Source organism: Cupressus sempervirens, chromosome 10 (genome assembly GCF_028749045.1).
Source record: "Cupressus sempervirens isolate cs-2001-9-10 chromosome 10, ASM2874904v1, whole genome shotgun sequence".
NCBI classification, from domain to species: domain Eukaryota; kingdom Viridiplantae; phylum Streptophyta; class Pinopsida; order Cupressales; family Cupressaceae; genus Cupressus; species Cupressus sempervirens.
Genome location: NC_143127.1, coordinates 403,296,144 through 403,320,655, shown reverse-complemented (window position 1 = coordinate 403,320,655; position 24,512 = coordinate 403,296,144). Strand labels below are relative to the sequence as shown.

The 24,512-nt window shown below is 36.5% G+C and overlaps 1 protein-coding gene across 1 annotated transcript; it reads right to left on the bottom strand.

Annotated features, from left to right (window-relative positions):
• Positions 1-1,028: 1,028 nt before the first annotated feature.
• LOC149534373 (Transducin/WD40 repeat-like superfamily protein) lies at positions 1,029-24,109 on the bottom strand. Its single transcript, XM_089804404.1, has 16 exons — positions 23,906-24,109; positions 23,513-23,628; positions 23,109-23,217; positions 22,952-23,016; positions 19,939-19,977; positions 19,338-19,434; positions 17,856-17,952; positions 17,628-17,691; positions 17,452-17,525; positions 3,874-3,940; positions 3,209-3,288; positions 2,975-3,059; positions 2,588-2,656; positions 2,428-2,495; positions 2,118-2,166; positions 1,029-1,978 (listed from the first exon to the last, which is right to left on the bottom strand). The coding sequence occupies exons 1-16, from the start codon at positions 23,967-23,969 to the stop codon at positions 1,517-1,519; spliced, it is 1,605 nt and encodes a 534-aa protein (XP_089660530.1). The 5' UTR covers positions 23,970-24,109; the 3' UTR covers positions 1,029-1,516.
• Between the last annotated feature and the right edge of the window lie 403 nt (positions 24,110-24,512).

Here is a 24,512-nt window from a genome sequence, read left to right as displayed (position 1 = left end):
AAAGCCAATTCTTGTCATCTTCCACATACCAAACGGACCCTTATTAATGGACCCTTATTATGGTTATCAAAGTAACTTGGGCAATCAAGAATATGTAAGGGAAGCCACCAATAGATGACCACTTTTTGACCTTTAATTGCATAACTAGTTGGACACATGTTAGAAACTAACAATTGCACCTTGTGCAGTAGGAACACATAAGAGCTGTAGAAAATCAATACTAAAAAAATTGGTCTATTTTTGCAAACATTTGTGTTGTATATGTGAGGAAGTGGGTCATAAAGAGAGAAGATAAGGGTAAGTAGAGAGATCAAACAATATACAAAGAAGAAGATTGTAGAATTCTATATATATATACCTAAGAGTTATGTAAATGAAAAACTAGATGTGATATTTGTCACAAAAATGGTCTCCTAGGGATGGACGAGGATGGATGATTACATGTTAAAAAACCAAAAGCAAAATCCTTTTATACACATTCTTACTGATGAATAAGACAAATGAAATGAAATGAAATGAAATGAGAGGGTTTTAATAAGAGGTCTGTCAGACCACAGTTTAAAGAAATCAAAAGGCCAATTAAACAACCTATTGTAATTTTTTCAGATTGTTTTTTTTATTGTAGAAATGCATTAGGAAGATAGTGGTCTTGTGTAATCCGAGTTCCTTTAAAAGATCTTCCATATTGCTGGCCTGCAAGCTATCCTTATACTGACTATGAATATATTTATATATAGCACAATCTTTGACAAAATATTATTATATTTCCTCCACTCCGTTATTACCCAAAGGAAAAAGAAACAGATTATTCCTCAAATTATCTCCTACTTATCATCAGAGTATTTCCCACTACCCTTTCTTAAATGATGACCTGATGCTTAATTAAGCAAATTAATTTTTTGATCTTTCCACTAATTCCCCTATTGTGGCCTTGTCAGCTTCGATAAACACAAAACACTGGAACCGCTGTCGTCTGATTTTTGAAAAAGCAATTCATCAAGCTGCGACGAGTGCTCCTACAAATTCCATACACAATTCCAGCATTCAATTTAGTTTCAATAGAGAAATTACATCATTCAAATCCTTTTCGGATCACATATAGAAGGGACAGGATGACCCACATTTTTATTTTTAAATTCAACGCACCTTATCACTGGTGTCGTGATGTATATTCAAATACATTACATTTCAAATCTTCCAAGTACATTATCTTCAACCAAAACCATTTTTTGTAATCTTTTTTGACAGATAAGAAAATATTACGGGCATTGTTCAATAAATGATGCAACTGTACATTTTACAGCGACAACCAACTCAGTAGATGCTAATTAAGCATTCGTGTTACATATAACTGTACACTCGAATAACCAATATCGCCTTTACAAAAAATTTAAGGCCTGCACATGGCTGATTTACTGTGTCACTTCGCATTTAGCTGTGGTGTGTGCACCCATTACCGACATTAATAGAGGATCTTTGTATCATTTGGCCCCAAGAACATTGAAAAACCAAACCGTTAATTTGTTCCAAAATAATCCAGAATAGTTTTCCTCTTTGAAGATGAGGGCGGATTTAAGACTGAGGAGGGGCTCTTCATGGATTCTGGGGTTCTTTCATTAGTAGCTCCATCTTCCTTACCTGTTGGCGAGAAAACCCTTGAAAGAACGTTTGAATTAGGGCTTACTGGTAAGTTTCCCATGGACAGAGATTTTGACTCTGAGCTCTTCGAGGGCTTTGGCGTGGAAGCTTCATTTTCTCGTAAATGATGCGATGTAGTGGCTTTATGGTTGTCTGCAGAAACAAATTCCAAATCACGGGCAGAGGTGTCTTGGAGAGGATTTTCAAGATGCCCGTTATGTGGGGAACTAAATAATCTCTGAGAAATGGATGCAGGATAAGCGGATATTCTTTGACGGATAGCAGATGGCGTAGAATGCGTACTCTCAAAATTGGAATTCTCAATGTTCCAAACACGAACCTGTTAGTACATAACGTAATAAGCATACAGAAGGAAACTGTCGAAGAAAATTTGATTGAGGGTCTTAATATCGTAATTTATGATGAAAAAGCATTTGTTGATGAATTAGTTATTAGGCAGAAAAAAAGGCCTAACATACTGTGTAATCATCTGAGCACGTCGCAATCTTAGAGAAATCAGATGGGCACCTGTAAGGAGCAATATGCTGCCATTAGAAACTTTGAAAGAGTCAAGGGTGAACAAATTATGTTGTTTAATCACACAATATGGTATGACGAATCACCCCAGGCCTCGAAACAGTATAAGCCCACAAATGTCACCTCTGCAAACACAGAAAGACGTATTGTTCTTGCCAATAGCACTTTGGCTCAAAAGTTAAAACCACTCTCTGAATGATAATGATTATAAACGGATTTTGAAGCATTGTATTAGGAAACAGTGAGTATTACCAGTCAACAGCAGTTGTCTCTTTTAGATGTCCTTTGAGTTCAACAGGAGATGCTTCTGGCCTATCAGCCTGAAAGCCCAGATGAAATGTCAAGCAAGATTATACAACTAGAAGCATTCAAAGAAACTTGCACCCATTTGACTTGCAAATAGAAAACAAACCTGCCATATGAAGGCATTCCCATTACTTGATCCGCTAAGTATATGAGTTCCATCTGGACTGAAACAAGCCTGCATCAATCAAAACCAAAATCAACAAATACAGTACCATAGCATACAATTAAATTCAAACGTGAACATCACTGAATAATAATTGCAGCTAGCAGAGCCGGTGACAAGATGCCAGGATTACTACCAAAATCTTGTCATTTTATGGAACTGAATCAATTGGGTAAGTTAGACCCACAAGTTCACAGCCAAATTGCAATATTGAATATAAAAACGTTAGTCAATGAACATTAAAATTTGGAGAAAACAGAGGAAATTGACAGTGTCCTAACATCACTAGATTCCAACACATTCTGTGAAAGATATTTATTCTGTAACTACCTTTATGTAGAAAGAATCAAGCTCGTGACCTGAAAAACTTTTCAGGGGACCCTTATGGGGTTGAAGCGTATTATACATGTAAATCCTGTACACAAGAAGAAAAACCACTTAAAAATGCAAATCCGTTCACTAAACCAGCTACGTCAAGAGATTTACAAATGCAATTCAACGGTTTGTGAGCCTATCACAAATAACCATTCCAGACACCCATAATCTGAAAGAGGCTGAACTAACTTGTTATCCATGCAAGATGCTATGATAAATGTTCCTGTCGAATCAAGAGCCAGGCTGGATATCCCATGAATTCGTCCTTCCTGTCACCACCACAATCCAAACAAAGAATAAAATACATTTGAAATACTGAGCTTGAATGGAAACCCTGTTGGCATTAGCAAAACAGTCCATGGAACCTATGATATCTATCCTATAACTAGAAAGATCAGCTCTTCATGATTGCAAGCTAAATCCTAGAATCACTAACAATTTAACAGCATGCAGAACATTAATGGACCATTAGAATTTGTGTTATATAAAATAATTACTAACAGTTATGCAGTTTATACACGCATTTTTAGTTATATTGTCATCTTGTCACAGAAAACACCAGCAGAAGGAAAAAATCTCTTCTTCGGAATTTGACCATTCTAATAATATCATATTTCAGTGGAATAGAAGAGCCAAATCTATATTTCAAATTTTAAAGAATCAGAAATTCTGCATTAGAAAAAGTATGTAATTCACTAACAATTAGTATTGCCAAGTTTCATAAAACCTATTGAAGAGCCAATCATAATGCAAAAATTACATTGAAAAGCTTTGGAGGCAACTCAAACAATGTTGCACTCTAAAGGAAATACCTTAAATAGAGCATCAATCAACTATGGTAGTATAGAAATAACCTGGCATTGAAGAGGGGTTTGTGCAATCGGTGCTTTCAGCTTTCGAGTATCCCAGAATTTGACTACACTGGAAAAGAAAGGAAAAGCATGATATATTTTCATTTAGTTTAATCCAGCCATGTAGTTACAACATGTCTTTCATCTGGAACCTAAACGTTTCAAAATCAAACGTAAATAAAATTTCAAGGCAGGCTGCATATATATGAAATGGAAACCAACTGTTACCACTGCAAAAGAAGAGATTGTATTCATTGCGAATGGAATTTTGTTCCATAGCCAATTTTTTTTTTTCCAGACACCATTATTGCATGATTATTAGAATCGTTTACTAAGCTATTGATCAATTTTTAAGGGCACTAACAAGCTGACAGTTTTCTTTTATGGCTTTTTTATTTTTGTTAGTGTTGCTAGACATATAATGTTTTTCTGTGACAGCTTGCTTCTGGTTTTGGGGTCTTACTTGGGGTATCTGGTCCCTGAAATGCCTTTGTCCCCTTCAGGATGTTTGGGCTTTCTTCAAATATCTTTTGTTTCTATGATGTAAAGGAGTTTCGAGTCCCCTCAAAACCTGTTTTTACCTTAATCCAAAACAATATGATAGATTTAGTTACAACAAATAAACCATAAAACATTATTACAAATAATTGGATTCTTGGTCAGATATGTCTTCCACAAACAACCTAGCTTTGTGACTACTGATATGCACCACTACTTTCTGTTTTATGGCTCACATGCACCACTACTGTCTATAGTTTCAGGCACAGTTAAAAATCTCGCAGACTTATCGCCGATAAGTCAACTTATTGCGAGAAATTTTACCCGGCGAGAAAATACAAGTTTTTATCGCCAAACAAGGACGCCGAGAAATTGAACTTCTTGCAGCAAGAAAATGGCGAGATACCGGCGATAACTCGCCAACTTCTCGCAATAATTTAATGAATTCTTGCAGGCAGGGTCAGTATATACCCGCATTTGGAAAAAAACGGCATTTCATTGTTTGTTTGCTGCGTTGGGCTCAGTATTTGCTTATATTTTGAGTCTTTGACAAAGACAATCCGGTATTTACTATTTGTAGCTTGTTTCAGAGTTCAGAGTCTGTAGACTCTGACTACATCGGCATTCCACATGAGGATGCGATTTTGTTACTTATTGCATTTATATATAAGTCTAGATCAGCTTGTTTGGTTTGTTTACTCATTTACTGATTCAATACATGCATCTATTTTTTGAAATTTGTGAGAAAAAATGCATTATAATTAAATTAAAGTCATTTTCTAAATTCCCGATATTTTCCCGAGAAGTTGCTGATTTCTCTCCAATATTTGCCAAGAAATTTTATTTTGGCCTCGCCGAGAAGTGGCCGAGAACGAGAAGTTGAACTATGTTTTCAAGTGGCACCACACTGACCTGGCTGATGCTAGCTAAACCTGTTTATGTACTTTCTAGGATCACTTAAAACTTTTCTGTACTGTGATCGTGATGCAGGAACATATTAGGTGAATCTGCAATCAGCATCAACCAAAAAAATTTACATTTTATGATTTGTTAGATTTTTGGCTCTAGGTGATTTTTTTGATATTTAATAAGCAAAATATAATTATAAATATTTTGGCATGGCTTATATTAGACCTATGGTTGTAATTTTGTATATTAAATTTAAAAGTTGACTGTTAGGCTCAAAAGGAGGTAAGCACAACTGTGGGGGGTGAATCAATTGTACACTGACAATTTAAACTTCAAACTATTTGAACCAATTACAGATCTGAATGTATAACATTAATGCAAGATCCACAACACATAACACCAGCTATGTTCTCAAGGAAACCCAGTTAAGGGGAAACCTCAATGGGAGTCGAACTCACAAGATGAATGTACTCTACTAAAATACCACCCGGTTAAGAGCAAATGAGAAACAAAAAGGGGAATACCCATGTGTTTACAAGCACACTGCTCATGATACAATATCACAATCCGGCCCTCAATCGGGTCCACCAATCGATCTCTGATTATAAAAGGTGGACAAACTGCCCAATACAACTAAACTGACTCACAGCATCTGCAATCCAATACAATTCCAATGACTATAATTTCTGACTCAATTGCAGAATACATACAATAGCTCTCCTCACCTCTGCTCCACGACATGACACCACTCTCAATTACAAAAATGATCCCTCATTATATGCATTACAATGAATAAACAAAGTCAGCCAAGACCTATAAGAACAAATGATACAAACATTATGCTCAAACTCCAAACCAATCCAAATCTAGTCGATCAAGATTTAGATAGGACTCAAAACATCAACCACGAACATGTGACAACATCTTCAAATCCATGCCAAGAATCGCTACATGTTACTTCACTATGTCAGCTAAGACATGAATGAAGAAAAGTCAACACACAAGCAAATCACCACATGCGATCACCGCAATAATGTGAACCATCAATACAGTCACAGCATGATCCAAGAACACCAGCAAACAGCATGAATAGCATCCTGAAGCTTTGCCACATCTCAAACTCGAAAGCCAACCTCATCTCTATGCTGATCAACAATAACACTGAATGTTGTGACATCAAAAGATAGCTTGCCAATCTTTGAATAATGAACAACACTAGTTGGGGCAACAATTATAAGTCTCAGCTATACCACCAGCTTCTAATCAATTAAAACAGTCAATATGATCCATAACGAAGCAAATACTCAACCACTGAACATTGGAATACTGAAACACATTCAATTGATAAATCAATCGTAACTCACTCAATCTATCATGCGAAACTCTATAAGTTGACCAGAATAACAGCAAAAGATCTTCAATAAATCATCTGGACAACTAAAATCATCTGAATTCAACAAACAAAACACACTATCTACAACAGTAAAAGTATGTTCACATCAATGATAGAACACTAATGTCAACACACATAGTTAGAACACTTCCAACATTGACAAGGTGGACATTTAGAACTTGTAGACCACACATACACCTCATACAGAGGCAATTTTAATTTTAATTCAAACTCTTGAAAATTTAATTGACTGAATAAGCTTGGGAGTCACGTGGGAGTGCAAATGGTTTTACATGGACACCCAATTTTAGCATGTTGTAAGAACTCTTAATGGAGATTTCAAATTCAAATTTGAATGTGAGGCAAGTTGAGCGCAAATTGGGGGAAATAAGATAAAATCAAATTTGGTGTAGTAAAAAGAGTGCGTTGAGTTTTATTAGTAACTTTTACAGGTTTGAAGGTCAAGGTTGGAGAGCTCGAAAGATGGCTTTTGGGAAGCATTCGTTGCTGCAAATACACCCTTATTGTGGGTCTATCAACAAACCCATAATCAGATTGCAATGCCATAATAAGAAGAAAAAAAACTTGGCATATTTGTTGTATAATAAATTACAAGTTTCAAAAAGAGTTTTCCCTAGCTTTTCTTGCATAATTTTGATGTTGAATTTATCTCATTCGGTGTAGCAAATCAGATTGCTTTGAATATTAGAAGTGTGTTTCAGGAGGTAATTGAGAGGGCTTACATCCTCATACATCAATGGTCTCAAAGCTAGAAGATTGTAAGTCTGCAAATAGATTCAGCAGAAGGAGGCAGTTTGCACAAGGATAAAGCTTGTGGCTATTAAGAAAATGTATGCAAGAGGAGTCCCCCATGGTTTTACAATTGCACTTTCAAAGGTAGAGAAAGGACCCAAGATTGAAGTCCTCGCATTCAGTGGAAACCTAATCTAGAAGAATTGATCGGCTGGATAAACAATGTGGAAGAGTACATTGAGTTCAAAGAAGTTGAAGAACTTGACATGGTAAGACTTGCAATGACAAAATTGAAGGGGTTTGCCTCAATTTGTTGAAAAGAAATTCAATTGGAACAAAGAAGAAAAGTAAAGGATAAACTCACAAAATGGGATAGACTAGTGGAGAAGATGAAAGGCAGTTCACCTCAGTAATGCATACCCATTGTGATGGAATACATATAAAGGACGCAAGTAGTACCCTAAGTCTACCCCCATTATGAAGTACCATAGGGGATCATACAAAGCACCTCAAACCTAATCATCAAGCCTGGGAGCACAGAATGGCACTCACCACGTAGCCTCCTAATCTCTCTCGGATCGCCACTACTCAAATGTTCATGTTGCTACTTGCATCCCTTGCAAGTATGATATCCCCCCTCCATGAAGGATGAGTTAATAGTTGTAAGTCTTAACAGAATCTTCATCATTATCAATTATGCATACATTCCTACTTATTATCAAATAGAAAACAGGATAATCAATCAGCCAATCAAAATGCACTATGCCCCCCATACCAATGCCTTGAACAATTTACAAGTTGATGTCTAATTTATTGTGAAACTGCAGATCTCTTGCATTGTCATGTGATTATTCCCTCTTTGATGCCATGCTGACTTCTTCCTATCTTGGCTTTATATCCTCTTGTTTCCTTTAAAAGATGTGACCTTTGGAGGTATCTATTCTTTCATAAGGGATCATGTCCTTGGTAAATGATGCCTTATCATAGCTATTATTCATCACATACAATTCGTTTACGAATTTTAAAATCCTGGAGTCAAATTGTTCTTTCTTGTATGCAAACTTTAGGATCTACCTTAAAGGTCTGCCCTAAATCAACGTGAATGCCTGCTCCACTTCTTCCTAATATTTGTTCTTAGTTCTACTCAAACTTTGCTTAAAAATCTGGTAATAGATTTTCTCCTAGATCAGCTACAAGCATTCACAAAGATCTACTTTTATTAATCTTTCTCCTTTAATGCAGGTCTGTTGTTGCACTCATAATATCATTAAGTTGGCACCCTTTGGACGTGTACAACCCTTCAGAATTTCTCCCCTTTGAAAGAGTCACTTCCTTATTTACTTCTCATTCCTTTATGAATCATTCCTTGATTCCTATGCTCCACATTTCTCACTTCCACGATTCATACCTTTTGATCATCAATTTAACGTAACTAAATTCTAAATATTTTTTATTTTATTTTTAAAAAATATTATTGACTATTATTGTTTTTATTAAATCCTTTTTCAAGAAGGGGTCATGACAAGGAGAAGGTATAAATTCAAGTGTTTATTCTGATGGTTATAGATTATGTTGGTGAGTGTTGGGATTTGCAAGTAGGAAGTATACTTCTGAGAAAGGGGGGTGAATCAAAAGTACTAAACTTTAACCAATAAAACTTTTGACTTTAAAACATTGCATGCATTCTCGTCTTGCACACTCTATCTCTCTCTCTTTGAATTATGGGGCTTCGACCTCCTTAAAAAGATTTCGTGACTTTGGGTTAGGTATGAATCTACAATTGAGATTCATCCATCTTTCTCGCTCAAATCTTTTCATTTTTTTGATTGGCTGCATGTTGATTGCATAGGGAATCCAAATAGATTCGTTCTTATCTTTTAATCCTTCGAGATTTATCCATACGTCAACTCAAAAACGATTTAAATCTTAGTCTGTGAAGGCACAAACTCTTATGTTGATTCTGTATTACTCGACACTTACTAATTGCTAATGCTCAGCACATACTAAATTCAGTCTTTGCTCGACACTTGAAACTTGCTCGGCATTGTCTGTTTGCTCGACATCTAAATGACTCGGCATCAACTTAGAAAATTTCTTAAGTGTGTTGACACTCAATTGTCAAAACCAATCTGAGATCAACAATCTCCCCCTTTGACATGAGTGTCAAAAACACTTAACTATACATGATGAAACTAATCTCCTCGAGTATAATATACATTATGTTCGGCATACATACAAGACTTCAAAATTGTTCAAAATTTTTGTGAAGGACTATATACCTCAAAATTTTGTATCTCCCTCTGAGTTGATGTGCCATATCCTTGTATCCAAAATATCTCTAAATAGATTGATGTGCCTCAGCTGATACTCCTTGTCTTCAATTCTGATACTCTTTCTCTAATGTGTTCTTGTTATGCTCTGTTTGCTCTCCTCCTTTCTCTGTTTATTTTATTACTCCCACTTTCATTTTAGCTCCCCCTTTTACATGTTTCCCCTTGCAGTTGAAGTGTCCTTCTAGCTTTACAATTTCTCCCCTTTCGCCTTTAATTTCTCCCCCTTTTGACACTTATGTCAAAGGGTCTTAGACAATCATTGAATATTTGGCGAAGAAGTTCTTGTTCACTTCCATTACAATTTTTAGAGCAGCATCCCAATTTTGTATTGCAACTTCTAGGGATTTATGTTGAATGGTTGTCTCTGTTGCAAGATGAACTAAGCCATCTAATGTAGAAAGATTGGGATCTTTCTTTATCACATTCTCTGCATAGGCTAGTTCCTTTTGCAAAATTTCCATGTGAGGGGTGAGGGAGGCTTGTATTTGTATCAATTTGGCTCTTGTGTTAGCCTCTTTTGTTGTTAATACAGCTAGTTCCTTTTGAGTGTGAAGCATTGTGTTAAAGTGCTTCTCACTTTGAGCTGGATCTTTAGGTAGTTGCAAGCTTGATATCTTTAAGTTCCTCTCTAAGCTCATGATTCTCCTGCTAATTTCACGTGAAGATGGAAGGATGACACAATTTTGAGTACAATGAGAATATGTTCTCAAGCACTATCTTCACCTTTTCAATTTTCTTAGCCAATTCTACCTGTGATAGTGCTATCTCACTGGATATTCTTTCATTCACCTTTGTTTGAAACTACAATTCTGACCATTCCATCAATTTTGCATTAGTATCATGCTCTTCACTTTGCACCTGGTCCACTATGTTTGAAAGTTGCTCCATAATGGGCTTTGTTTCATCAGGTGCCTGTAAGCTAAATGCATCTAGAAAGATGTCCATTATTTCAATTAGTGCTTGCCTCTGTTTATACTCATTTCTGAGTATCTCCTACTTCTTCTTCCTTTCTAGTGCCTCTTGCACTCCATTGATCTAATCAATGTTCATGGTTTCATAGTCATACTTAGGAATGACTATTTCTTCATCTAGTGTAGGGTCTCCATAGTGAAGTACCCTTGCAACCTTTGTAGAGCTCGAGCTTGGTGCTGAAATTTGAAGTGGTACTGCTTCAATGCTCGGCTTTTGTGGCATTCTTGTTGGAGTCCCAGAGGTTGGCAGATTAGCCAAAGTTTGAATTGCTTCTTGCTCCTTTTCCTTTGGGGTCTCCTTCTCCTCCTCTGATCTTCCTTGATCAATGACTATTATCTAAGGTGGTGCACCTTGTACTTGTGCAATAGGAACAAAAGTATCCATCTATCCTATTTGGTCCTTTGCTGGCTCCTCGACAGTTGTAGTGACTTTAATTGCGGAGTCAACCTTAGCTGATGTATCTTGTGCAGCTTGCTCTTTAAGTTGTCCACTTGTAGTTGTAGGGATGACAGAAGATGTTTCTTGTGTTGCCATCTTATCCCTAGTCAAGTCAACTACTACTTTTTGCAACTCATCTACACTGACCAACACTGGATTGTTGCATAATTGGGCTTGTAGAGTTGTTTGCTCAAGGATCTTCTTGAGATCCTCTGCAATCAATGGGTTTATGTTCTAACCAGAATTGTTAGGAACATCCTTTACTTTTATTGTTTCTGTAGGTGTAGAAGTGTCATGTGGAGGACTTGGAGGTGGCAATTGTGTGTCTTGCATACTCTGTTCTGTTTGCTGCTCTTCAGCAGTTGCCATATCATCCTTTTGAATTTCCTTCTCCACTATATCATCTACCTTTTCTTTTTCACCTTCACCTTCCTTTTCATTTTCATCCTCTTCTCCATTATTTCTCCCTTCAAAGGGATCTTCCTCTCCTTCTACAATTGTGAGGCCATAGATTAATTTCCACATTTGAATGGACTTTTTCACAACATCTTCAACCTTATTCTGGAGAATGCTAAATGCTCTATATTTGGGTGCAAATTTGCTCCCATGCTTCTTATTTGCCTTGGTTATTTGCCCTTTTGTGAGCTCTGGCATTACTCGAGCCAATGTTGACTTTCTTATTTCTTTCTCCATATGAAGGCAATAATGCCATTTATTTTCAACAATAGAATACAACTTTTTGGGCATTGAATTGTCAAGTTCAAGTGGAGTGTTCTTGAACTTTGCCATCATGGTGTAGAATGATTCTTCAACCATGTTCTGTTCTCCTCTACTCAACTTATTAAAATCAATGCTTTTCAAGCCAGATAAGTCTACATTATCTCTAATATTATCACATATTTTCTAAATCAATCTTGGTGGTGTGACTTACCACTCTAATCAAGTGGAGTGTTCTTGAACTTTGCCATCATGGTGTAGAATGATTCTTCAACCATGTTCTGTTCTCCTCTACTCAACTTATTAAAATCAATGCTTTTCAAGCCAGATAAGTCTACATTATCTCTAATATTATCACATATTTTCTAAATCAATCTTGGTGGTGCGACTTACCACTCTAAATTGGCTAGTGTCTTCTAACTCTATTCTCTCTTCATCTGAGTTAGGTTGAGCAACATATTTTCTTCTTAGCTTCTTTGTTGTTGCTCGATAGCCTTCTTCTTCTCTTGCTCCTTAGCCTCCTTTGTTGAGGCTCTTGTACTTGCCCTTGTAGTAGGCTTAGCTGGGCTTGACTTGGCTATCTTTTTGCCTTTGGGCTGAGCTGCAAGTTGTTTTTGAGCTTTTCTTTTCTTTGGCTTTGGCTTTGTAGGTGCTTCCTCGGCTTGCTCTTCCTCCTCAACACCTTCTTCTTCTCCAGCATCTTCACCCATGCCTTGTGTCAAGGCATGTGGCCCTTGGCCCTATTCTTCTTCTTTATCTTCTTTTTCTTCTGCTTTTGTTGTTCCTTCACCAAATTTGGCCCTTAGCTTTTTGACCAATTTGTCCTTCTTCTTTAGGGTTGAAGCAATTTTCAACTCCATCTCTACCTTGGACTTTACAACATCAAAAGTGCCAAAGGGCTTTGCACTTTTATCAATATCTTCTGCAAGCAATGTTGTGATTGTTGTCGATGCCTCATCAATGTTAATTTCATATCCAAGTGGCCTCAGCCATCTCACCCTTGGTACTGCTGCTTGGATATATGTATAATCAATGTCAACTAAGAAACAAATGTCATTGATGTGTTGTTCTACTAGAGAAACCGGTATTCTGAGCCTTTGCTTCATAGTCTTCAAAATAGCTTGTCATTAAGGTTTCAAAATTGGCTCCATCTGCTTTATATACTTATTCACTTGTACTGCTATAGATCTATTTGTCTTCCAACTTATTTTACCAAAAGAGGGGAATTCATTCTGAACATAGAAAAATATGCATATCAAAATTGATCCAAACTTACACTGAGCACTCTTGGATCTCCTTATTGCTCCCAAATTCTCCATAATCTGTTGCAATTGCAGTTCTGCTAGATCATATGTATGATCCTTCTTGACAAATTTGTATCCCACATCAACTACAATGCATGGTACACTGTTTAGTCAGCTTGACTGGTAGAATTTATGGGATATAACCCTAACAGCAAATTCTACAAGTGGATCTCTAATTGTGTCAATTGTCGTGCCCCTTTTATTCCACTTTGCCCCAGCGTACTTCTCTATGGCTTCTTTTGAATCACTCCTCAGGGTCTTTGGCCATTCTAGGCTTGGGTACCCTATTACCCTATGTATGATTCTCTTTGACAGCTTGATAGGTCCATCCTCCAACTGAATTCTGCTCAACATTATTCTTATCCATTCAATTTTGAAAAATGCGAGGAAATCTAGGGCACGGGTTAGGCCCTTTCTCTCAACAATTTGAAATTCCTCCTTTAATACCCTGTTCTCACAAAGTTTGTCATAGGCTTGCCGAATCTCTGTCACCTATTGCTCCAACTTTACAATTGAAACATTTTCTGGCATCTTGCACCATAACAAGCTTAGGTGGAATGATAGATAAAGCGCCAACAAGATTGTTTTTGTAAGCTACTTTAGGAATTGGTCTAAAATCTGGTTGTTTAACTTCATTGCTGACCAACTGAACCTCAAACAATTCCTTGTCCTTGGGATTCCTAGAGCTAGATGCCATTTCTGAAAACTAGGGTTTCAAAATATAAAAATTACATAACTACATAGCTCGGCACTTGAGTAAATACCTTAGATCGACGAAACAATGTCGAATCTTTGCTGAAATCTTCACAAAAGCATCAATCTCTGCTTTGGAAATTGTTTCTATGCTCTTCTTGCTCTCGCTTTGTGTTTGTAATGACGAGAAATGATCGAAAACTCGACCTTGTACCCTTTATTACATAGCATTTAATGCTTAGCGCATATAGAGCTGTCCACTCGGCTCCTTATGCAATTCTGCTTTACTTGGCCTCCATTGATTTTCCAACACTCGGTATAAACTGGAGTTTCCCTTACTCGGCTTCAATGAGTATTTTCTTTTACTCGGCAACCACTACACACTTGGCTTCTACTGACTTTGGCAGACAACTTGGCATACACTAGGATTTCACTCGGCATCTAAAGGGAACTTTCCTTACTCGGCAAAAGTGTGAAAACTTTGAAGATTTAACCTCGCATCTTTTTTCATGCTAATCTATCCCTCTTAGTACTTACTTATTCTAGGAACTAATGTATGATAAAGCATTTAAATATCAATCCCACATACCTTATTGCTTAGTTTGATGAAGTATGACCACTTGACCTTTTAGGTGAAGTGATCACTTCATTACTTGACCTTTTAGGTGAAGTGATCCCTTCTTTTGATGTGTTGCATCCATCTTTCTTCTTCAATGTCTTATTCATCTCTCCTCTAATATGCTCAACATCTACCTTGCCTTTTCCCTTGTTTGAGTCTGAGTTTGGTGTCTTTGATCTTGTTGGACAGTGCTTGCTAATATGACCAGTCTTCAAACAACTAAAGTATGTAGTTTGGCTCAGCCATCTGCTGTAGCTTCCGCTGAAATGTGTTCTTATGCGATTCTCAGGGATGTGTCCATACTCTTGACAGTAGTGACAGCTATGCTTTGTGTTGTAATCCCATTTATTGGAATTTTCATGGCTTCTTCCCTTGTTTGATGACCATGTGGTCTTGGATCTGCATTCAAAGGCTTTATGTCCATACTTCTGGCAATTGTAGCAGTGTCCTTCAAATCTTGGTGCAGCATGGTCCTTGTCCTGCATTCGTGTGCCTGATGACCTTGTTTGTTGCACTTGTAACAATGGATCTTGTTATTTGGCTTAGCATTCCGACTACCATTCTTGTTCCTGCAAATATTAGTTGTATGTCCTTTCTTACCACAAAAATGACAAGTGGGTTTGGAATTTTTACCTTTGTCATTCCTTTGTTCAGCAGTCCTGGATGACTCTCCTTCCTCAATGCTTCTATAGCCCAAACCTGATGTGTCCTTACTAGATCTAGGAGATTTCAATAGTTGCTCAAAGTACATGATGGCTTCATTTGGCTTGTTGAAGCTTTTAGCAGACTCCTCTCTTTTTAGATCATTTTGCAGTTGCTCATTTTGCAACTTCAATGTGGTTATTTCAATGTCCTTGACATTCAATTCATGATGGGCATTCATCATTTGGCTCAAGGTATCCAACTACATGTTTGAGATCCTAGACAATTTTGCTGATTTTTCCTCCAATTTGTAAGGCTTCTCCTGATGAGAAATAGGCTCTGATACCAATTGTTGGGCTTTACAAATGGGAAGTATACTTCTGAGAGGGGGGGGTGAATCAAAAGTACTAAACTTTAACCAATAAAACTTTTAACTTTTAAACATTGCATGCATTCTCTTTTCGCACAATCTATCTCTCTCTCTGAATTATGGGGCTTCGACCTCCTTAAAAAGATTTTGTGACTTAGGGTTAGGTATGAATCTACGATTGAGATTCATCCATCTTTCCTGCTCAAATCTTTCCATTTTTTTGATTGGTTGCATGTTGATTGCAAAGGGAATCCAAATAGATTCGTTCTTATCTTTTAATCCTTCGAGATTTATCCATATGTCAGCTCAAAAACGATTTACATCTTAGTTTGTGAAGGCACAAACTCTTATGGTGATTCTGTGTTACACAGCACTTACTGATTGTTGATGCTCGACACATACTAAATTCAATCTTTGCTCGACACTTGAACTTTGCTCGGCATCTATTATTCATTCGACACTTGAAACTTGCTCGACATTGTCTGTTTGCTCGGCATCTAAATGACTCAACATCAACTTAGAAAATTTCTTAAGTGTGTTGACACTCAATTGTCAAAATCAATCTGAGATCAACAGTGAGAAGTCAAATTTGATAGTTTGAATGATAAGAATTATATGGGGAAGTGGGGATGAAATGGAATCATGTTATGAGGTTGTAACTAGTGAATTATAGGAAAAATACTGGTGGACAAAGTAGATAAATGGACCCAAGACAGGCATAAGGTCTACAACTCTACAAATGTTTCTGAGTTAGCCCTAGGAACATTTTCTTTTACCTTGGGCATCTGCTGGCCGGAGCATCCTAGGTGAATTTTCAACCAGTATCGGCAAAAAACACTTACATTTTATGCTTTGTTGGATTTTTTTGCTTCAGGTATTTTTTAAATTCAATAAGCCAAAAACTTTCATATAATATTTTGACATGGCTTATATTAGACCTATGGTTGTAATTTTGTGTATTTGGGTGGCATTTAACATTGCCAAGATTCAAGCTGAGTGCTGAGAATTTGTGGACCCCACATACACCTCAAGTGGAGTGATTTTAATTCAAGTTGTATGACTAAGGTTGGGAGTCAAGTAAGAGTGCAAGTGGTCTTACATGGACAACTAATTTTAGGATGTTGTAAAAGGTGGTGTACGCACTCTCAATCAAGATTTCAAATTCAAATTTAAATATGATGCAAGTGGGATGTACATTGGGGAACTGAAATAAAATGGAATTTGGTGGAGGAAAGGGAGAGCGTGTTGAGTTTCATTAGTATTGATGAGCTTAAAGGAAGGCTTTTGGGATGCATTTGCTGCTGCAAATGCACTATTGTTGCAGATTTACAAACAGACACAAATCAGATTGGAATGATATAATAAGAAGCCAATAGGCTTGCCATGTTGCTGTATAATGATATTGCAAATTCCAATAAGAATTTTCCCTAATTTTGCTTGCATAACTTGATATTGAACTCATCTTATTTATTATGTGATTACTGAGGGCATTTACATTCGCATACATCAGATCATCTTGCATTAGTGAAACTCTCACAAATTTTCCGGTTGTTTCACATTAGTATAACCCTCATAATTTATCTGATTGTATTGCATTAGCTTAACCCTCACAGCTTCCCTTCAAGAACAATCAAGGTCAGTCATTTATCAGTTACGAAGTGTCAATACTAATCGCTCAAGAAACTTGAAAAATAACTGGAGAAAATAAAACTTTTACTTGTCCTTGTCACATTCAGTTGTGAAAGCTAGTTAACCAAGGGTACATAAGGGATTGCAACTGAAAGTATTCAGCCAACATTAGATTGCACCATGAATTTAAAGGCTTTTCCATACAGCTCACATACCATAACAAATTTCTGCGATGATTTTAAAACTTAAGTATTCCTTGAAAACAGGTATAAAAAAAGGAAGATAAAGTTCAGATGGAATGACAGAATTACCTGTCTGCAGCCCCTGCACTAGCAATTACTCTCTCGTCATTAAGATAAAGAACAGCTGTGATGCTTTTTGAAGCCTGAATGTTGAAAAACTAAATTTTAGTTTCCATTTTTCAATCAAACAATATAGCTCCACAAACAAATGCGTACAATAAATTATATATGGAAAACCACCGCACCTTATTTCGTTGTACTCTTCGTCCAGGATTTGCAATGTGTGCATCTATTATGCTAGCAACCGGACTGATAGAACAACACAAAATTACATCGAATAATAAAAATTAAAAGTACCTCTTACTATCAGCTATTGCACTCAAAACAGTAAGAAAAAATTCCTGTAAACTATTAAAAGAATGTTCACAAGTATATGCCTTGCTTCATCACATTTGCAAATAAACAACTCTTACAGAAAACATTCTTGGTTGGTTTGGTCACATGAAGATGAAGTACTGCGTGTGTCCCAAAAGGCTATGGTACCATCCCTTGAGCCTGATGCAAATATCTCTGCAAGAGAGCCCAAAAAATTATCAGTTATAGTAGTAGAAAGGACAATAACAACAGGGCATGAAATGTTTTTGTAATGCATGTCAGCTGTCATGCAATATCTTTATGTTTTCAAACCAAGTGGTGATGTTTGTGCATCCACCTTGAGAAGCAACTTGTACTTCTGAATAGAAGCCTTGTATGAGAGTAACAAATGCATGTCTTAAATACTACAACTGCGATGGAGCTCAACTGGGATCCAATCTAAGTCCCTGGTACGGGTAAGAGAACCAGATATATCAGTATGGGTACAAGAACTGGGTATGTTGGTATGGGAAATTTTTTTGTCTTGAATACAAGTACATTTGGGCATGTGTGTGTAAGAAATAACTGACAGAAATTAACAGAATTTTACACCTAAATACATTAGTTTAACACTCCATGTTGATCAATACCATTTAACAGTGATAATTTTAGTTCTCTGAGTTCTTGATTCTCATCTCCACTCCCATTATGACAAGAGATTCCAATACTAGTGTGCGGTTGGGAGTGAAGACCGTTATGGGTTTGAGGGGCAGCGATGATAAGCTGCACAATGTGCTAGATAGGTGTAAGAAAAAATTTATAAACAAGTTAATGTGAGCCAGAAGTTGGGGTTCGACGGCTATGATAAAAAAAAGGAGAAAATGAGAAAAGTGACTAAATAAGTTAAAACAATCTTTGTATTGAGCAAAATTATGCTTTTAGGTTCATCTTAGGGCTTTGGATCCAACAAAAAGGTCAAAACAAGTTTTTTTTTTTATAACTTTTGGTGCTTGGCACATTGGGGTACCCTAGGTATGCTTACAATGTACCCAAACGCCCAGGTGAATACTTTGGTCATACCAAGGGGTGCTCCCAAGAGAGCCCATACCCAAACATACCCAGTCCAGGTGCGGGAAGCTCTAAAGGCATACCAATTAACATGGAAACTAATAAAGCTGTACCTTGCAAATTGAGAAAACCATGAAAACTTCTTCTGGTTTCAAGGCTCAAGTTGCCATCTCATAAGTGATTGAATTTTAGTCTATGTTTAGGTGGTGTGAAGGTGACGTTTAAAACGTAATACTATTTAACAATTGCCAAAATGGGATGCTTGAATTGGTTGCTCCTCTGAGCAAGTTATATAGTACTTTATTCAGGGTTTTGCTTTTAAACTAATCATTGTGACAACTTAAAAGGCAACAACAAATTTCTAAACGTTAAATAAGTTGGCTATTCTCAAACTTAAAAAATGGCCAGGATGCCTATTTTAAGCATAAACTGTAGTAAGAAAACACTTTAGAAAACCAAGCATGTTCCACTTTCATGGTAGATGATATAAACAAAGATCTTTATCAGAGGTTTTCTCAAATTAACAAGCCTACCAGACTGCAGAGGATGTGAGCATAGTGACTTGACACTTCCTGTATGGAACTTCATGATACCAAGTCCTGTCCTGGCCTCTACATCCCAGAGCTTAACCTGAAAGATAATGATAAATACTGTTAGAATGAAAGCTTCCAATTGAAAAATGGCCTTAAAGCCAAGCAGCACATACTTGAAAAATTGGGCTTTCGTGTGCATAGTTTTATAATGCAGTTAAATTAGAGATTTAATAAAAACAATTTTCCTGTCACCAACATTGGAAAGAATGCATGAACTCAAACATTTAAGAAGGATAATATTTTCAGTAGCGCTATAACAATAGTATAAAGCCCTTCGGCAGTACAATGGGATATGGTCTGTCAATATTCTTGAATTTTGATAGATATTCTCTGGAAGTGGAAACATACTACGAACACTTATCCATAAAACAAAAGCGTTCAGTATGATCATGAATGGCTCCCTTTTCAATAAGAGTCAAACCACTTAATCCTCCTGTTTTGTGGGCCATTTATCATTATACTTGCAACCATTACAGGCATCTTCTCATATACAGACTGAATAGAAAATTGCATTCACCAAATAATCAAGTCAGAAACATACCGCCTGATCTCCAGAAGCTGTCAACATCCTGGTATCATCCTGCACACAGCAATAATAGTTGATTTGCCAAAAATGAAAATACGATAAAGAAAGCACTGCTAACAAACCTTGCTATGTAGTAGAGATCCTAATTGCAATAAACTATACTCAAAGATCAGTTAATTGAATTTCATTAAAAATTGCGACAGGCAAGAAAAACGGGAGATTGGTATCTAATCTTTTGAGTGATAGATGAAGCACGGATCAAAGATGAGGAATAAAGTATATTGTTACTTATAGAAGATATAAAAATGCTTTGACATTTCGTAGCATAGAAGACTTGTCTCCCCAAAAAGTGTTTTCGAATTCTAACAAAGAGACAATTGTTTATGGAATTGTGGAATTTTAATAGGGGGCGTTATTAGGTAATGGCCAAAGGAAATTATCTCCTCACTCCAATAAGGCACAAGTTTTACCACACAAATAGAAAGGACGGTGGACGATACGCATTGCCTAAATTCGAAAAACTTGCTACACTATCTTACTCTATGCAGCTTCACTGCAGCTTTCTAAAGCAAAGAAGTTACGTGTTCACTGTACAGATTTTATTTAGTAAAACTAAAATTTCTGAAGTGATCGATCCTGATTTATATCTCAGTAGATCCAGGATAAGTTTCAAATAGAATTCATTATAAATTTGTCTGTATAAAAGTTTGCAACACATAAAAATGATAAATATAAATATGTAATCTGAAAGACTAACTAGTAAGAATAATAATATTCGAACCAATATAAATAATAATTCTCGAGATTTTTTAGTAGACGATTGTATCTATAGGCTGTGTACAATATGTAAAATTAAACTAATCAGTATATTATAATATAATAATCATTTGAGCTTGGTTCCAGGTTCGCCAAAAAACCCTGCTGAAACTAGAACAAACTGGGCTGAGTTCCAATCAAGGACCGTATCTGTCTTCGGTCCAGAAGCATCCTAACCGTTCAAGCTTCCTACGGTTAAGCTCTAACTAACAAAATATATCTAACCTTGAAACTGTGAAGTGGTAAAATTATGAAAATGGAATGGAGGTGGTTCCTGTGTAATTTGAGTTTGATGACGATTTCAACTCCCTCGACTCCACCCTACATCACAACAAAGAGGTTGTCCAGAACATTGGCCTTAAATTTCATAAGCATAGCTGCCCCTCAACCCTGCCGAGGGCTGCCACACCATTCGAAAGGCAGTTTTTTTCCCCGAGAATTTCGGGACAAAATCCAATTAGTTGAACTTAACTTATGCTTTTGGAGTGCTGAGTCAAGCCATGTTAAACATTTATGAACTGCACAATCAGTTATCAGCTGTGTTCTCATTCTGTAGTCAATTTTGTACGTTTTGTGCTATTATATTTATTGTAATGTATTTTAAATTGATGTCCATGTATTTGAAATTCCCTAGGCATGTACAATCATAATAGACCTGCGAAAGCCAGCAAACTGCCAATCCAAATCCCGACTCCTGACCAATTGACTTACGGTTACAAAACCATGATCAAACACTAAATGAAAATCATTGGGGGGAATCCCTAGAGAATGAAAAAAGAAACTTGATAATGCGCATTTATACTCTGATGGTGTCAATTTCATCTAAAGTTGACAACTCAGAAATACCAAATAGCTTTGAATGGAAGAAATAGCCTCTGAATTGATCCAATACCTCATTGAGCGGAACCCCTAAAGAACAAGAAAATCTTGATAAATTGATAATGCACATTTATAGTCTGGAAGTATCCATTTCATCTAAAGTTGACAACTCAGAAATGCAAAATAGCTTTAAATTGGCAGCAACAATGGCTGAGGACATTGGTATTTTATGGTTTGCTAAGTAGTTTTAGATTTGATTTTGATGTTAAAAAATTCATACAATCAAATTTAGAAATAACTTAACAATTTGTTTACTAACATTATCAGATTTTCACAATCCATTTCAATGTACAGTTGGTTTCTGGAATTGATTGTATGTTTTTTATTATCAATGTTTTGGATCACACTCTGTGATCTCTCTATTCCTGATGATGGATCACAGAATGTGATCCAAAACATTGATGATAAAAAAACAGAGATCACAGAGTGTGATCCAAAATATTGATGATAAAAGAACACACACAATCAAATCAAAAAACCAATTGTGCAACTTGTATATTGTGGAAATATGATAGCTTGAAATATGATAGCTTTATTTATTTTTATCCAAAACTCTGCACCTTCACTGCATTTGCACAGTTAACACTTGCAGGTAGGGCACTGCAGCTTTTATGGGCCGTGGAGGATATTCATGCTTGCAGGGATCTTATTTGTAGGAAGATATTTGAAGCAAGCATAGATTATGTTGTTTTTCTCTTTGAATCATGATGCTCGTTCAGTTCAATTTCTGCCTTTTCTAAGATCTTATTATTGACGTAGAAACAAGCATATGACCAAGTTAATTTATTTACAACCTCTCTATATTACTCTCCAGTTTTTCGTGAGGGTCAAAAAGATCCATGGTACGGCAGAGCTAGCAGAGGATCTTATGTTTCGTACATAGCCTTAAGTAGCATTATAAGGTGGCCCTAACGAAATGCCATTTTTGGTCTTTGACTATGAATATCTAATTGAATCATCGCACATTGATGTCTGTTAATGGCATCACAGTGACATGGTGTAAGCTTTCTGTGATATGTGCGTCTACAGCTAGGTGGGTTCGTGCCCATTAATACACGTTAAACTTAGTACTTGTTTATGATAAACTCATGCAGCATGGTTGTATTTGACAATACACAGTACAACGATTCAACAAGAAGCAGAGTAGTTTTTAAGGTTTAATACCCATAGGGCATAGTTCCCTGAAAAAGTTGCCGTGGTAAGTTTGTAACCCTAATAATAGTATAATCTCGATGAAGCATTCCCCGTGCAGATGACTTGCAATTTAGTGAGCATACAGAAAAAAGCAAACTGCATTACGCGGATGTTATTTATATATCATAGAATGTGTTACCCGAATCCAACAAAGGTCAAAGAGGGCATTATGATGAGCTCTCCACCGTTCTGTCCTGGCATTTACTGCAACCAAAACAAAATAAAACCCTGTCAAAATTCATATTAAAACACCTGAAACAAAATAACTTTGATCAATGGCAAAGACCATTGTTAACCTGTTTCTTGTTCACAAGACATGAACGATGGCAACTGGCGGCGTGTATTGAACAAACTAACAAACCCTTCTTCATCTGAAACAGCGAGGATATGACCGCATCTCTCTGTCTACATGAATCATGCAAACAACCAGGCCTTCCCATCAATACCCAACGTCAAATAGATCACTTATATTAATACACACTAACTGTATGGCGATTTGCCGCGTTTAATTCATATTGCAATGCTACATCCGTTAATCAAAAAATTAGATTATAAATTCTTTTAGGTTGCCACAGTTAATTACTGTTGCAAAGGATATTATCTAAAATTTTGCCAGAATTTCAATGTGATACAATCCGTGATCCTTGTAAAGTACAGAAATTCAGGGAAGGAAAAAAGAATCGAAAAACATTCAAAATACTTTGGCAAATGAGACTGCAAGTGCGGGCGTAGAGCCATAATCACATTCGATAGTCAGAACTCCATTGCCAGCCCCTCCCTCAGATGTCATTGTAGATAGATTCGGCCTATTTCGCACTGCATTGCGACTAAAATTCATTAGTTTATCTGCCTAAATAAAATCGTTCTTAAAAAAGACATCGCGGCTAAAAAAAACGAAGGCATTGTCTTTATAAAGCCATTTAGAAATATCTAACACATCAACGTTTACAGTTTCAGATTGCAACCCTTATCAAGAAAAACATCGTCAACTAAATCAAATATAAGAACATTGACATTTCAGATCGCATTTCACAATCAATCGCCAAGATAGTTTTTTTTTTCTCTGTGAACACACATTGTTCTGCATTACTACCTCTGAAAGGCCTTATTTCTCTTGCCATGAGAGACTCGAACACATTATTACTGTGAACAGTCATGATTTCCTTTGGGGGTGCGAAGGGCTTTGAATAAGGGTTTCAGCAGATAATATAAGGTAGATAAGCCCTCGCACTGGCCCAGAGCCAAATGTAGGAGATCGGGAAGAAACGTAGCCTGCTGCAGAGCTGGATTTTATATTATTTTGATTTTATTACTGTGATTGTTGTTTTGAATTCATTACTGTTTTCCCGCTTCCTTGAGTGGCGGGAAAAAATGTGGTTTTAGATAATTTATTTTATTTTTTGGTTCAACTCCGAATTGATTTACTCCTTAATTAAAGATTGATATTTTTTTCCCCTCCTAACATTTGTCAAACCTTAAATTTGATGTTTGCCGGATAATAAAATCAAAAAGTTTGGAAGACTAAATATTTAAGGTAAGGAACATATATAGAGATGTAGATGTATATGTGTATGTATATGTATATCTAAATAATTAGAATTAAATTATTAGAGTGTGATCAATCATCAACATTGAATCTAGATATGGATGTTTTGTTATTTAGATTTCTATTTATAATGTTTGTGTGTGTGCGCGCACTA

Coding starts and splice junctions, on each gene's coding strand:
- LOC149534373 (XM_089804404.1), bottom strand. CDS start 23,969: ATGACTGTTCACAGTAATAATGTGTTCGAGTCTCTCATGGCAAGAGAA. Junction 23,017..23,108: donor GTCTTGTGAACAAGAAACAG/GTTAACAATGGT, acceptor TTTTGGTTGCAG/TAAATGCCAGGACAGAACGG. Junction 19,435..19,938: donor CAGCTTCTGGAGATCAGGCG/GTATGTTTCTGA, acceptor ATTATCTTTCAG/GTTAAGCTCTGGGATGTAGA.